At 57.4% G+C, this 13,292-nt stretch overlaps 2 protein-coding genes across 13 annotated transcripts in view; both read left to right on the top strand.

Moving 5' to 3' along the window:
- PNPLA7 (patatin like phospholipase domain containing 7) overlaps nt 1-4,447 on the top strand; it is an 88,430-nt gene extending 83,983 nt beyond the window's left edge. Inside the window, exons 30-36 of the mRNA XM_016194675.2 lie at nt 1,612-1,728; nt 2,258-2,406; nt 2,808-2,960; nt 3,078-3,188; nt 3,426-3,510; nt 3,771-3,874; nt 4,024-4,447. Of these exons, the coding sequence (XP_016050161.1) occupies nt 1,612-1,728; nt 2,258-2,406; nt 2,808-2,960; nt 3,078-3,188; nt 3,426-3,510; nt 3,771-3,874; nt 4,024-4,101 (797 nt within the window). The 3' untranslated portion in view covers nt 4,102-4,447. The remainder of the gene's footprint in view (nt 1-1,611; nt 1,729-2,257; nt 2,407-2,807; nt 2,961-3,077; nt 3,189-3,425; nt 3,511-3,770; nt 3,875-4,023) is intronic.
- Nucleotides 4,448-4,935: 488 nt separating this feature from the next.
- NSMF (NMDA receptor synaptonuclear signaling and neuronal migration factor) lies at nt 4,936-13,050 on the top strand. Of its 12 annotated transcripts, none has more exons than XM_060199469.1 (15): nt 4,936-5,208; nt 5,519-5,580; nt 6,173-6,319; nt 8,330-8,405; nt 9,293-9,361; nt 10,058-10,110; nt 10,544-10,637; nt 11,229-11,349; nt 11,612-11,695; nt 11,785-11,818; nt 11,917-11,987; nt 12,108-12,187; nt 12,338-12,440; nt 12,651-12,726; nt 12,810-13,050. In XM_060199469.1, exons 1-15 carry the CDS (start codon nt 5,138-5,140, stop codon nt 12,905-12,907), a joined length of 1,239 nt encoding a protein of 412 aa, XP_060055452.1. In that variant the 5' UTR covers nt 4,936-5,137; the 3' UTR covers nt 12,908-13,050. The 12 variants fall into 12 exon arrangements, with proteins under 12 accessions (XP_060055452.1, XP_060055451.1, XP_060055454.1 ...); XM_060199468.1 differs by having other exon boundaries at nt 9,269-9,361; XM_060199461.1 differs by having other exon boundaries at nt 4,937-5,208; nt 6,173-6,670; nt 9,269-9,361.
- The last annotated feature ends 242 nt before the right edge of the window (nt 13,051-13,292 follow it).

Raw genomic sequence — 13,292 nt, 5'->3', positions numbered from 1 at the left:
CAGAAATGCAGAAACAACAAATGAGACTCTGGAAGAAAACACTAATTATTTCAAGGTTATTAGAGAACTGAAAGCTGAAATAGCTGAGCTAAGAACACAACTAGCTGAACAAGCTGAAACAGTATCAGAACAGGATAACAAAAAAGATGAACTCCAGAAAACAGTAGAGGGGAGAGAGAATAGAATAAATGAGGCTGAAGACAGAAATATGGGGGATGAATTAGAGACAACTAAAGAAGTACGAGATCTCAAAAAGAGACTAAGAGATACCGAAAACAACAGAGACCTATGGGTATTGGCCAGAGGAAGAGAGAAGGGAGGAGAAGAAGGCATTCTTTAGGACATAATAGCTGAGAACTTCTCTAGTCTAGACAACATCAAAGACATAAAGGTTCAAGAAGCCCAGAGGGTCACAAACAGAATGAACCCAGACTTAAAGACACCAAGACACAACATATTTAGAATGGATAGGAATAAGGATAAAGAAAGGATCTTGGGAGTCGGGAGGTAGCGCAGCAGGTTAAGTGCAGGTGGCGCTAAACACAAGGACCAGCTTAAGGATTCCAGTTTGAACCTCCAGCTCCCCACCTGCAGGGAAGTCACATCACAGGCGGTGAAGCAGGTCTGCAGGTGTATATTTTTCTCTCCCCCTCTCTGTCTTCCCCTCCTCTCTCCATTTCTCTCTGTCCTATCCAACAACACCAACATCAATAGCAATAATAACTACAACAGTAAAACAACAAGGGCAACAAAAGGGAATAAGTAAACATTTAAAAAAAGAAAAAGGATCTTGAAGGCTGCAAGAGAAAAACAAAGAGTCACCTACAGAGGAAAACTTGTAAGATTAGCAACAGACTTCTCCACACAAACACTATAGGCCAGAAGAGAATGGCAAGATATCTATCAAGTGCTCAGTGAGAAAGGCTTTCAACCAAGACTACTGTATCCAGTTAGACTGTCATTTAGACTAGATGGAGGCATCAAAACCTCAGACAAGCAACAATTGAAAGAATCAACTATCACCAAGCCTACCCTGAAAGAAGTTCTGAAAGGTCTCCAATAAACAGACCACCATAAATATGCCATATATGAACACTCTAAAAATCTACAAGAATGGCGTTAAAATTTCTTCAATCTTTGATATCAATAAATGTCAATGGCCTGAATTCACCTATTAAAAGACACAGAGTAGGAAGATGGATCAGAAAACACAACAATATGCTGTCTACAGGAAACCCACCTAACTCAACAAGACAAACACAGACTCAAAGTGAAAGGATGGAAAACTATCATACAAGCCTAGTCATCTAGTGAAGGCTTTTCCATCAGAGTTTGGGGTGCCAGTTGCATGTCTTTGGTTGGAGGAGTCTCCATAGGAGTGGCTGCATACCTGTCTGTAGCTGGGGTTGGGACAGAAATGTAGGAGCACCACAGTGAGTGGACCCTCAAGGCTCAGGGCCCTTTCCTGCTCCCTGGAGGACATGGCCACCCTTAGGGAAGAGGATGTTCGGGAGGCCAGACCTTCAGCCAGGCCAGACATGCAGGCCAGGACCAGGGCTGGCTCCCAGCCTACCTCATGATGCGCCTATCCACCTGTCCCTGACCCCTCAGGCTCCCTGTGGAGATACGTGCGTGCCAGCATGTCCCTGTCAGGCTACATGCCCCCCCTCTGCGACCCCAAAGACGGACACCTGCTGATGGATGGGGGCTACATCAACAACCTCCCAGGTACTTCATGGGAGGTACTGCCCCTGCCGCCTTGCTGCCTCTGCTCCTGAGAAGGTGGTGGCACACGCTTTCCTTAGAGTGTGCCAAGGGGAAGTGACAGAGCGCATGCACACGCCTGCGCACGCCTGCCAGCACTGTGCGCTCTAGCATATGGCTGTTTATCAGCTCAGAAGCACTCAGAACAAGGGCCAAGTGAGAGGAGCGGGAACAATTATGTCCCATCTGTGCCCTCAGTCAGAAACTAACAGCCTACACACCTGTCACCTGTAGAGTTCTGTGCACTCAACAGCTCACCTTCACAGGCCCAGTGTCCAGCAGGATCTGCCCCTGTGATCCCTCCAGCTCTACCCTGTCTTCTCCAGTTCTGTCCTCCATGAGCCCCCAGCTCTGCCCTCCACTCTCCCAGCTCTGCCCCCATGACCCCCCAACTGTGTCCTGCATGCCCCGCAGCTCTGCCCCAATGCCCCCACAGTTCACTGCCACCTGGGGGTCTGTTCTAGGTCGTAACCAAGTCTCTCCCCTCCCCCAGCGGATGTGGCCAGGTCCATGGGTGCAAAGGTGGTGATTGCCATCGATGTGGGCAGCCGGGATGAAACAGACCTCACCAACTATGGCGATGCGCTGTCTGGGTGGTGGCTACTGTGGAAACGCTGGAACCCCTTGGCCACAAAAGTTAAGGTGGAAGCACAGTCCTGCTTGTGGAACATTTGGGTGGAATAGGTGACTGGGCTGCTTCTTCAGCTTCCCCCAATATCGTGTATCTGAGATGACTATGTCCACCCCCTGTGGGCTGGGGCAAGGGGATAGCGCCTCCCCAGATCTCAGTCAGTGGGCTGCATGCTTGTCGTCCTGCCTACCTGAAACCAGCTCTAGGGGAGGGACAAGCTGAAAGGCTCCATGGCTCACCATGTATAAGCCATTACTGGCCTGTTCCCCAAGCCTGGCATAGACATGTCTCCTCCTTCAGGATAAGAGCATGAGAAAGGGGGCCAGGGCACAAGACACAGACAGCTGTGCCCACAGACAGGTGTGGCCATGTGAGTCAGGACAGCCTTGCTCAGGCACTGTTAATGGCACAGGTGCTGAACATGGCAGAGATCCAGACACGCCTAGCCTATGTGTGCTGCGTACGACAGCTGGAGATGGTGAAGGCCAGCGAGTACTGTGAGTACCTACGCCCTCCCATCGACAGCTACGGCACCCTGGACTTTGGCAAATTCAACGAGATCTGCGTGAGTCTGGGGGCGGGCTGCAGGGTCCCACATCTGGCTGTCCCCTCCCAGTCTTTCTGCCCTCATTTCTGAGAGTGCAAGAATGGAAGTCCCTGGTGTGTGTGTGTGTGTGTGCAGGAAGTGGGATACCAGCATGGGCGGACAGTTTTTGACATCTGGAGTCGGAGCGGTGTGCTGGAAAAGATGCTGCAGGACCGGCAAGGCACAAGCAAGATGAAGGCATGCGCTGTGAGTACCAGACTTTCACCCGCATATCCTCCTCTGACATGTCCTCCTGTCACCCCAGCCGCTGGGGCACCCCTCATACTCCCTGGCCTAGGTGCCGTTGTGCTCTTGGTAGGGAACTGCTCGGCACTGTTTTCCCCATCATCAGGGACTCAGGCGCTTCTCACTCTCAGGCCCTGTCACCCAGGGCCTGAACCCTGCCAGTGGGGAGTATTGACTGTGCTGACTTTGGTTGCCCAGGTCCTCACCTGCCCCAATGCCTCTTTCACGGACCTCGCTGAGATCGTGTCTCGCATAGAGCCTGCCAAGGTGGCTGCAATGGATGGTGAGTGGTCACATGGAACATGACCCCACACAGCTAGTAGAACTATCTCCTCTTGGTCTTTGACACACTCAACAAACTTCCCTGGATGGCAGGTCCCCCTAGTCACCTATGGGACCTGGTTGACTGTACACAGAGGATCCATATCACCATGGGGGCGTGGTGGGGGGGGTAATGAACATATCATGCCCCCAAGCTTTTGCAATACTCAGCACATCCCCTACCCCAGAGAAGAAACCAGCATGGCTCTCCCCTCTGCCCAGATGAATCTGACTACCAGACAGAGTATGAGGAGGAGCTACCAGATGGCCCCCAGGATGCCTATGCTGACTTCCAGAGCACCCCCACTGATGTGGGCTCCGACTCGGTTAGCTCCCAGCCCTGCCCTGTCCCCCTGGTCCAGTCACTCTGAGGGCCCAAGCAGGCCAGACATTTCCTGCAGATCAGAGAACTCCAATTGAATCACCCCTTTCTGTGACCATGTGACCATGTGACCATGTCCTGGCTTCCTTCCAGGAGGATGAAGCCTCACTTCGGCAACGGCATCCCAGTCAGGCTTCCTCAAAACCATCCCAGGGTTCCTCAACCCCCTGACTCTTAACGGATGGGTTCAGATGTCTGTTTTGATGGACCTTGAAGCCAGTCCCCAAGTGTACTGTTTCTGCAGCTCCCAAGGACTCTTCTCCAGGAAGACCCGGCTGGGGATGAATGCCCTGCAGGCTGTGCATCCAGCTTCAGGGGTAGGGAGTGGGAGGGTGGGCAGATGGGCTGTCAGGGGTCTCAGATCTCTTTGCACTGGCATCTCCTGGTGGGATGTTCAGTTTTGGCATGTCTGTTCACAACAATCCTTATCAGTTCCTGTGATCACCTCCCGTCCTTTGAGAGGTTTGGGGCCACAGTGCTGCTGCTTTCTATGTCAATAAAGGTAGAGATGACTGTGTAGGAGTTGATCTCTATGGCAGAGCGACACCATTGCACCACTGTGTACTTTTAAGGGCCTCCAACACAACCCTTAGGGATCTCTGGCAACCTCTCAGCTGGGGCCAAGACCCTAAACGGTTGTTCCCCCTGTAACACATTACCCAACACTTGAGAGCCCACACTCATCTATCAGGCATCCCAGGAAGTGTTTTAGTTTGACAGGGGAAAAAAATTCAGCCCTGACTCAGGACGCCCCATCCCTGTGACCCACCCCCCCCAGCAGTGGCGAGAGGGCGGCGAGGCAGGAGGTCTGGGTAGCGAGGCAGGTGGTCCAGGCTACTGACGCAGCGTGGGCGGAGCCTGCGGCCCGCCCCTTCTCCCCTCCCCCGCCCCCCCAGCTGTGACGTCCGGGTGAAACCCTCGCCCACCCAGTCCCTTCTGCCCCGCCCTGTCCGTGACGAGCATGTGGGCGGGGCCTACCACCTGCCGAGCCCCGCCCCGGCCGTGACGTCGGTGCGCGGAGCCGGCGCCCCCTCGGTCCTGGCAAAGGTGTCGCTGCAGCCGGACGCGGAGGCCCCGGCGCTGCCATGCGGGTCCCGAGCCCCAGCCGGAGCCGCAGCTCGAGCCCCGGCGCGGCGCGGCTACCCCGACGGAGGCGGCGGGCGCGGGGCGCGCTCTGAGACGCGGGGGATGCGCGGCCGCCTCGACCATGGGCGTCGCCGCCTCCCGGAGGAGGGCGCTGAGGAGCGAGGCCATGTCCTCGGTGGCGGCCAAAGTGCGGTGAGTGCGCGTCCCCGGGGTCAGCGTCCCTCCGCCACATCCCCGCCCGCGCCCCCACCCGGGCAGGCGGCCGGGACGCACCGGGAACCCTCAGAACTCCGGGCCGAAGGTCCGGTCGGGGCGCGCGGGACCCAGTAGACCCCGGCACCGCGACCTGCCAGCCCTGGGAGACCCCCGAGACCCCTTCGCTGGTGCCCAGGGTTGGTGTGGCAGCCCCAGACTTCTGCTGCTGCTGGATGCCATCTGGGAAAAGCGGGGTGCGGGGCGGGGGCTGTGTGCACTGAGGGCGCACCCGCTGTCCACCCTTCAGAGCAGCCCGAGCGTTTGGCGAGTACCTGTCCCAGAGTCACCCTGAGAACCGGAATGGTGCAGGTAGGGGGTACGAGTAGTATGGGGAGGGCTTGCCGGCACCCCAGCCCATAGGCCATGAGGTTTGAGTGGGCAGCCGCTGCCCGGCTGGGCTGACTCCATCACGCCCCCTGCCCTCTCTGGCCCAGAGCCCCAGAAGGAGCTCCAAGTCACTCATCACCATGGCACCCACCCAGCCTGGGCCGTTGGCATGGCAACAGGCCTCCTGGCACCCCAGGGCTGGCACCACTGTCTCTGGGGGCCAGCTGGCAAGGGGGAGGGGAGAAGTTGGCACTGGGCACACGGGTGCGGTGGCAGGTTGGGAGCTGGCCTGCTCCTTCCTGCCCCCCTAGACCACCCCCACAGGTAGTACAGCTTGTCAACTCCACCCACACAAGGGGCTTCAGGCCCTGTAGGAAATAGGGAAACGATGGGGAGCCTCTGGGAGGAGTACGCAGCTCTGAAACACCTTGTCTGAAGACAACGGGGACTAGGGTTTGGTTCTTGGGGCGGGGGACAGGCACCTCCTGAGTGTCCTCTATCCTCAGAGCACCAGGATGCTGGGAGGGCAGAACGGGCAGGCTACAAGCTCACCTGGTGCCTCCCCCCCCCCCAGACCACCTGCTAGCTGATGCCTACTCTGGCCACGACGGGTCCCCCGAAATGCAGCCAGCCCCCCAGAACAAACGCCGCCTCTCCATCGTCTCCAATGGCCGTTATGAGGGCAGCCTCTCGGAGGAGGTTGTCAGTGGAAAGCCAGCCGGTGAGGGCCCCCAGCCCCGTGTGTATACCATCTCCGGGGAGCCAGCACTGCTGCCTGGCCCCGAGGCCGAGGCCATTGAGCTGGCTGTGGTGAAGGGGCGGCGGCAGCAGGAGCGGCACCCCCACCACCACAGCCAGTCACTGCGTGCCAGCCCAGGCTGCAGCCATGAAGACGTCAGCAGGCCTTGCCAAAGCTGGGCAGGCAGCCGCCAGGGCTCCAAGGAATGTCCTGGATGCGCCCAGCTGGCCCCTGGCCCCAGCCCCTCCCCTCGGGCCTTTGGGCTGGACCAGCCACCTCTGCCTGAAGCCACCAGCCGCCGCAAAAAGCTGGAGAGGATGTACAGTGTCGACCGTATGTCTGGTGAGGGGCCCGGGCAGGGTGCTGGGGTCTGCTGGTCTCCAGTGAGACTTGGAACAGGTGGAGGGTGCCCAGGTCATGGCATGAAGGTAGATCAAAGCCCTGGCCTCCTGACCAAGCCTCACACCTTATACACTGTGTCATCCAGCCACTCAGCAGAGCTCAGCCAGGTCTCATGGTCAGTTTTTGTACTGCTAAGATCAAATCAGTCAAGGAGTGCTTCCCAGAGGAGGGGAATCTGGCAAGATGATGAGGGCAAGCTGAAGAGGCAGAATACGAGGTCTAATTAGGAGATTGGTTTTCCTTCAGAGAATCCTGGGAAATAGTTTGTGTCCAGATCCACTAAATGGGACTCCCACTCACCTCAGGAGGCATACAGCTATCAGGCCTGACCAGCTAGTAGGTCAAGCTGTGTCCGTGGCTGGGGAGACCCCAAGGCCTGAGACACTTGAACAGCCCTAAGGCTGGCTCTGGGCCATCTCTAAAAGGACAGAGTTGTATTTAGCTATAATCTCCATGTCCTCTCAGGGTATCTCCTGTGCCTACAAGTCATCAACCCATGGGACACCAGTGCATGCAGAGGGAATCAGGAGAGAGGGATGAGGCGACCTTATGTCGGTCGACCTGGTCAAGGAGGTGTAGGAGCCCTGTAGGAGGTGAGGAGGCAGCCATCAGCAGTCGTCTCCACCCACAATGTGGGGTTCTACCTCCCCTTCCTGAGGCTTGGACCACAGGGTGTCCTGTCCTCTAGCTTCAGAGGAGGCCTGGGACTCTCTCCCCTACCCTCTCACCCAGGACAGGCTGTAGCTACTGTTCCTTCTCTCCAAAGAAACAAAATGAATCCTCTCCCGGGGCACTGTGGAGCAGGCTGTGCTTTCAAAGGAATCTCTCGTATGCACCAAAGGGAGAGCCAAGCAATGACAATCAAAGCGTCACGAAGCCACGGAGCTGCTGGGCTGTCTGCTCTTGAACAGCTGGGCGGACACATGCTGCCTTGTGGCCCTACGCCAGCCTCCTCCCACCTGGGAGACTGCTGGGGACCTAGAGCCTTTGCTCTGCTGGCTGTGATGGATCCGCTGAAGCAGTCCCTCCCCCAGGATGGGGCTGAAGGCTTCCAGAGCCCCCAAGCCACCCCAAGTCACTGATCTTCCTCCCCCCTTTTTATTTTTTTATTTAATTTTTTAAAATAGTCCCTTTTGTTGCCCTTGTTGTTTTATTGTTGTAGTTATTATTGTTGTTATTGATGTTGTCGTTGTCGGATAGGACAGAGAGAAATGGAGAGAGATGGGGAAGGCAGAGAGGGGAGAGTAAGACAGACACCTGCAGACCTGCTTCACCACTTGTGAAGTGACCTCCTGCAGGTGGGGAACTGGGGTTCGAACCGAGATCCTTACGCCGGTTCTTGCACCTTGTGCCACGTGCATGCACTTATGCACTTAACCTGTTGCGCTACTGCCCAACTCCCATCCCCCCCCCTTTTATTAAGACTTATTTCATGAGAGAGAAAGAGAGACAGGATCACCACTACAGCATATACGGTGCTGGGGATCACTCAACTGATCTAACTAACCCAGGGCTTCAGGCAACAAGGCCTGCCTTCTGCCTGCTGAACCACTTCCCTGGCCACATCATTGCTCCTTTTGTCTGTTCCAGATGATACCCCCATTCGTACCTGGTTCCCCAAGGAAAACCTCTTCAGCTTTCAGACAGCAACCACAACTATGCAAGCGTGAGTCACATGCCTAGGTTTGCTCACCATGCGTGGCCCAGTTCATGGGGCTTCTTCCTGCTGCTCAGAAAATACAACCAGACCCTTTCCTGGTCTCAGGCTCCTCTGGGTGGCTGCTTCTCGGCGACATGTGTCTACCACCATACCCTTGCTTTTCCACCTGCCAGAGTGCTGTCAGTGGGGGGAGAGGGGGGCTGCTGTGGCTGAAACAGTCATGCAGTCATTGGAGGGATGGTTCTACAGGTCTGCCACCATGCCATCCAAGTCCATGGTACCCAGCCTTGCCCTCACACGCCACCCACATGCTATCACTGGGAGCCAGCCATACTCTCAGGCAGACTGTCACTCCCAGAGACAGGATCAGATCTCAGTGCCCAACAGACTAGAGCCTTGTACTTGGTAACTTGGGTCACAGTGATATCAGTACCCATTGCTCTTTCAGGGGCCAACCCCTGAAAGAGCCAGCATCTGCTAGTACTTGGGGTGCTTGTGAGATAACCTCTCTATCAATGACAGTGGAAGTAATGGCTGGGGGGCTGAGGGATCATGGCTCACTGTGTCTTCTCTCTCATGCTGCCCCTTCCCGCCACAACTCCAGCATCTCGTAAGTACCCCATGGAGCCTTGGTCCTAAGGGCCCTGTGGTTGTCCCTCGGAGATCCTCCTATCCCCGTGTAGGTCTGGGTAGACCAGGGATCTGGGCCTTGGCTGTGGGAGTGCCATGTCCCAGTGGGCACTGTAGCCACAGCAGAGTGCTGGACATAGCCAGGCATGGGGCAGAGCAAGCCAGGACATCCCCCCCCCAGCCCCTCTGTTCATGCCTCTGTCCCCACATATGTCCCTTCCGACTGTGACCGAGGGCAGTGCTGACTCGTGGTGGTTTCCCAGGGTGTTCAGGGGCTACGCGGAGAGGAAGCGCCGGAAACGGGAGAATGATTCCGCGTCTGTAATCCAGAGGTAGGGCCTGCCAGCCACTCGCCACCAGCATTCGTCTCTTGTCCGTGCTGGTCTGACCTGGTCCCTCCTGGCCACGGCAGACCTGATGGGGGAAGGGTGGTGGCGACCACTGGCCTGGCCCTGCTCTGGGGACGCGACAGGCAGGAGGGGGCCATGTGGCCTGGGCCTCGGGACACTGCTATGGTGGCATCTTGATGGCTGACTATAGCCAGCTGGGCTGCTGCTGTCTTTCTGACCCTTGGAGTTCAGAACTATGAACTGTGGGGTCAGAAGCAAGGCCTTTCCTCCTCAGCCCCACCTCAGAGATGTGTCCAGGAAGCTTGTCTGCCCATCTGGGACGTGGGGCCTTGGCAGGGCATAAAGTTTGGGGGACAGAGGGTCCTGCCTCTGAGGTGACCATGGCCAAGGAGTCAGGGGAGAGGTGTCTGCAGACTTCAGACCACCTGGGGTGGCACCCTGTTCTTATGCTGGAGCATTACGAAGGGGGTCAGGTGGAGTGGAGGAGGTCATAGTAGGAGTGCTCCTGGGAGTTAAGAGGGTATGATTGTTGTGTGTTTGTCCTGATGACATGGGGAGCCATCCCTCCTGGAAAAGGACCTATGGGAAATGGCCAGAGAGGAGGATGGGAGGGGTGCTTTGAGCAGACAGGTACACCCCTCTCTCGCCCTCACCAGCCAATGGTGCTTCCTTCTGCAGGAACTTCCGCAAACACCTACGCATGGTCGGAAGCCGGCGTGTGAAGGCCCAGAGTAAGACTCAGGCCAGTTGGGGGGGTGGGGGTGGGAATGCTGCTCTTGGCCGGCTGAGGCTTCGCCTGCTGCTCCTGGCCCTCAAGACTGAATTTCTTGGGGCCCCAGCCCTACCCACACCGCTTAGCCCCAACCACGCCTTCAAGCCCCTCCCCAGGGCCCAATCTTATCCCCTCCCACACCTTGGGCTCCGCCCTTGGACACCCTCATCACCCAGGCTCTGTTCTTAGTCTCACTCAGCGCTGGAGCGGTCCAGGCTTACCCCCCTGCAGTGGTGTCCCCAACTGTGCGCTCCAGTCTCTGTGTTTGGCTTCCCCAGTCTACCTTAGATCCGCCTTTCCTGGCCCACTTAAGTCCCACCCCTGCTCCAGACCCTGCCCACCGCAGACCCAGCCCCGCCCCTACTCACTAATGCAGGCTTTGCTCTCCGCAGCGTTCGCTGAGCGGCGAGAGCGAAGCTTCAGCAGGTCCTGGAGTGACCCCACCCCCATGAAAGCTGACACCTCCCACGACTCCCGAGACAGTAGGTGTCCGGCAGACCGGCCCACCTCACCCCAGAGACTTCCCCCAGCCCCCTGCAGCCAGCCCAGCCCAGCCCAGCCCAGCCCAGCCCATGCTGGGCAGGAGCAGCTCTGCCAGCTAGGCTTCTGTGCTTCTGCTCTCTGAGCCATGCTTCCTGGCATCTCGCAGCTGGGTCCACTAAGGAGGCTGCGGCAGTCTGGCTGGGCCTCATATGGGCTCAGCCACCCACCTAGGCCCGAGGGCCCGGGGCTGCACTGCCCAGCTCTGCCTCAGTGGGGGCCATCAGGCTTACCCAGCTGGAGCTGACACTTGCCATTGGTTCTACCAGCCTTGCACTGGAGTTCACTGCCACCCCCACCCCCACATACACACCAGCCCCAGCTGGCAACTTGTGGCTGGTGGTCCATGGGGTCTGTCCTGCTGGGCTGGTGTGACCCTGACCCTGCCTTACCTCCACCCTGGGCTTCTTGCTGGACTGATCCTCCAGGACATGGCTCACAGGCTGTGTCTGCTACCTACCTCTGGGGGCTGCAGCCAAGTTGGGAGATGTGGCCTGTGGCCCGTAGTCCTGGTAACCCATCCTGCCTCTCAGGTAGTGACCTGCAGAGCTCGCACTGCACTCTGGGTGAAGCCTTCGAGGACCTGGACTGGGAGACAGAGAAAGGCCTGGAAGCTGTGGTCTGTGACTCTGAGGGCTTCATGCCACCCAAAGTCATGGTGAGGCCTAGCTACCCCCAATGTTTGTCCATCCTGGGGCCCAGGGGAGAGGGGCAGTGAGGGGTGCCCTTGGCCTCTGAGAGCCCAGCTGGCTCTGTTTGGGAACAGTTGGGAGAGGCTTCAGGGGCTCCACTTGGAGCTGCCTTCCAGGAAGGAAGGGTTCCTTATTGGCTCCATCCGGGGGCTGCCTAGTAGTGGTGGAGGCAGACTCACAGGGACTTTAGGCAGCCTGGGTCCTGAGCACTCCTGTCTGCTGTCCCAGCTCATCTCGTCCAAGGTGCCCAAAGCCGAGTACATCCCCACCATCATCCGCAGGGACGACCCCTCCATCATTCCCATTCTCTATGTAAGTGTCACCTTCAAGTCCCTGGGGGCGGCAGGAGGGCTGCTCCATCTGAAAGGGGCTTTGACTTGTGTGTGGCCTGTGTCCCTCAGGACCACGAACACGCAACCTTCGAGGACATCCTGGGTATGTGTTCTTTGACCCCCATGTCTTCTGTCCTGGGAGTCGGGGAGGGGGGTGCACACAAGCCAGGGGTAGACACTACTCACTCTCCCCCTCCCCAGAGGAGATAGAGAAGAAACTCAACATCTACCACAAGGGGGCCAAGATCTGGAAGATGCTCATTTTCTGTCAGGTAGGGCCCAGCCCCTTTGCTACCCAGGAATAGAGGACCAGGAGACCATCCTCTGAGGCATCCTTTTTGGGGGGTGGGAAAGTGCATGACGCCTGCCCAGGCCAACCTCATCTCTCCCAGGGAGGCCCAGGACACCTGTATCTGCTCAAGAACAAGGTGGCCACCTTTGCCAAAGTGGAAAAGGAAGAGGACATGATCCAGTGAGAAACTGGGGCTGTGGGAAGAGTGTAGAGGTAGCAGTCATGATCCCTCCCCCACAGCCCACCTTCCTCACCCCTGGAACCTGGGTACCAGGCTGGAGCCACTGTGACCTGGCTCTCTTCCTCTCTCCCCCCACCCCCACCCCTCAGCTTCTGGAAGCGGTTGAGCCGCTTGATGAGCAAAGTGAATCCAGAGCCGAATGTCATCCACATCATGGGCTGCTACATTCTGGGGAACCCCAACGGGGAGAAGGTACAGGAGGACTCCAAACTACCCCAGGCTTCTAGAGACCCCAGACCCATACTTCTGTCTTTTCATTCCCAATTTCTCTTAAAGTTTCCTCTTTTTTTTCTCTTTAATCATATGTGTCTGTCTGAGCCCAGGCAATTCTGGGGGTTCATGCCCTAGCCCCTCAGCCCCCCTCTTATGCCTTGTAATCACAACCCCACTCCTTTCTTTCAGTTGTTCCAGAACCTCAGGACCCTCATGACCCCTTATAGAGTCACCTTTGAATCCCCCCTGGAGCTGTCAGCCCAAGGTGAGCCTGCAGTGTGCTTCCCAGACTGGGTGGGTGCAGTGCTGGTGGCCAGGCCTGAGCCACCTCTTCCTCCCTCCTTGTAGGGAAGCAGATGATCGAGACCTACTTTGACTTCCGGCTGTACCGCCTGTGGAAGAGCCGCCAGCACTCCAAGCTGCTGGACTTTGAGGACGTCCTGTGAGGGCCAGGGCTGTGCCCACCGCTTCCTCGGACTTGCCCCCTGGGGCAGATCCATGGCCTGCTGCCCATCACACGGGTTCTGGTCTTCATGGCCACTTCAGGGCACCCTCAGACGTCACTCAGGTTCCTTTCCTGGGGTCTGGGCATCACATCCTGGGGTCTGGGCATCCTGGGGTCTGGGCATCACCGCAGCCCTGAGGTGGGAGGAGTCTGCGGCCAAGCGACTGATCCCGCCTCAGCCTTGCTCAGAGGCTGCAGTGCCAGGCGGCTCCTCGTGGAGGGGTTCATAGAAATAAGTGCAATTTTCTACACCCCTGAAATAATTCAGAGAGAAGCAGCATTACACTAGTTCACTGCTCTGTCCCTAGTTACAGCATAGACGCCCC

The sequence above is a fragment of the Erinaceus europaeus genome, chromosome 10 (assembly GCF_950295315.1).
Source record: "Erinaceus europaeus chromosome 10, mEriEur2.1, whole genome shotgun sequence".
Taxonomy (NCBI): domain Eukaryota; kingdom Metazoa; phylum Chordata; class Mammalia; order Eulipotyphla; family Erinaceidae; genus Erinaceus; species Erinaceus europaeus.
This window is presented reverse-complemented; position numbering and strand designations above follow the sequence as displayed.

What these genes read in the sequence shown, in the direction of transcription:
- NSMF (XM_060199459.1), top strand. Translation starts at nt 5,138, where the DNA reads ATGGGCGTCGCCGCCTCCCGGAGGAGGGCGCTGAGGAGCGAGGCCATG. An exon ending in TCGGTGGCGGCCAAAGTGCG is followed by an intron (nt 5,209 to 5,518) that starts GTGAGTGCGCGT and finishes TCCACCCTTCAG; the next exon opens with AGCAGCCCGAGCGTTTGGCG. An exon ending in TGAGAACCGGAATGGTGCAG is followed by an intron (nt 5,581 to 6,172) that starts GTAGGGGGTACG and finishes CCCCCCCCCCAG; the next exon opens with ACCACCTGCTAGCTGATGCC.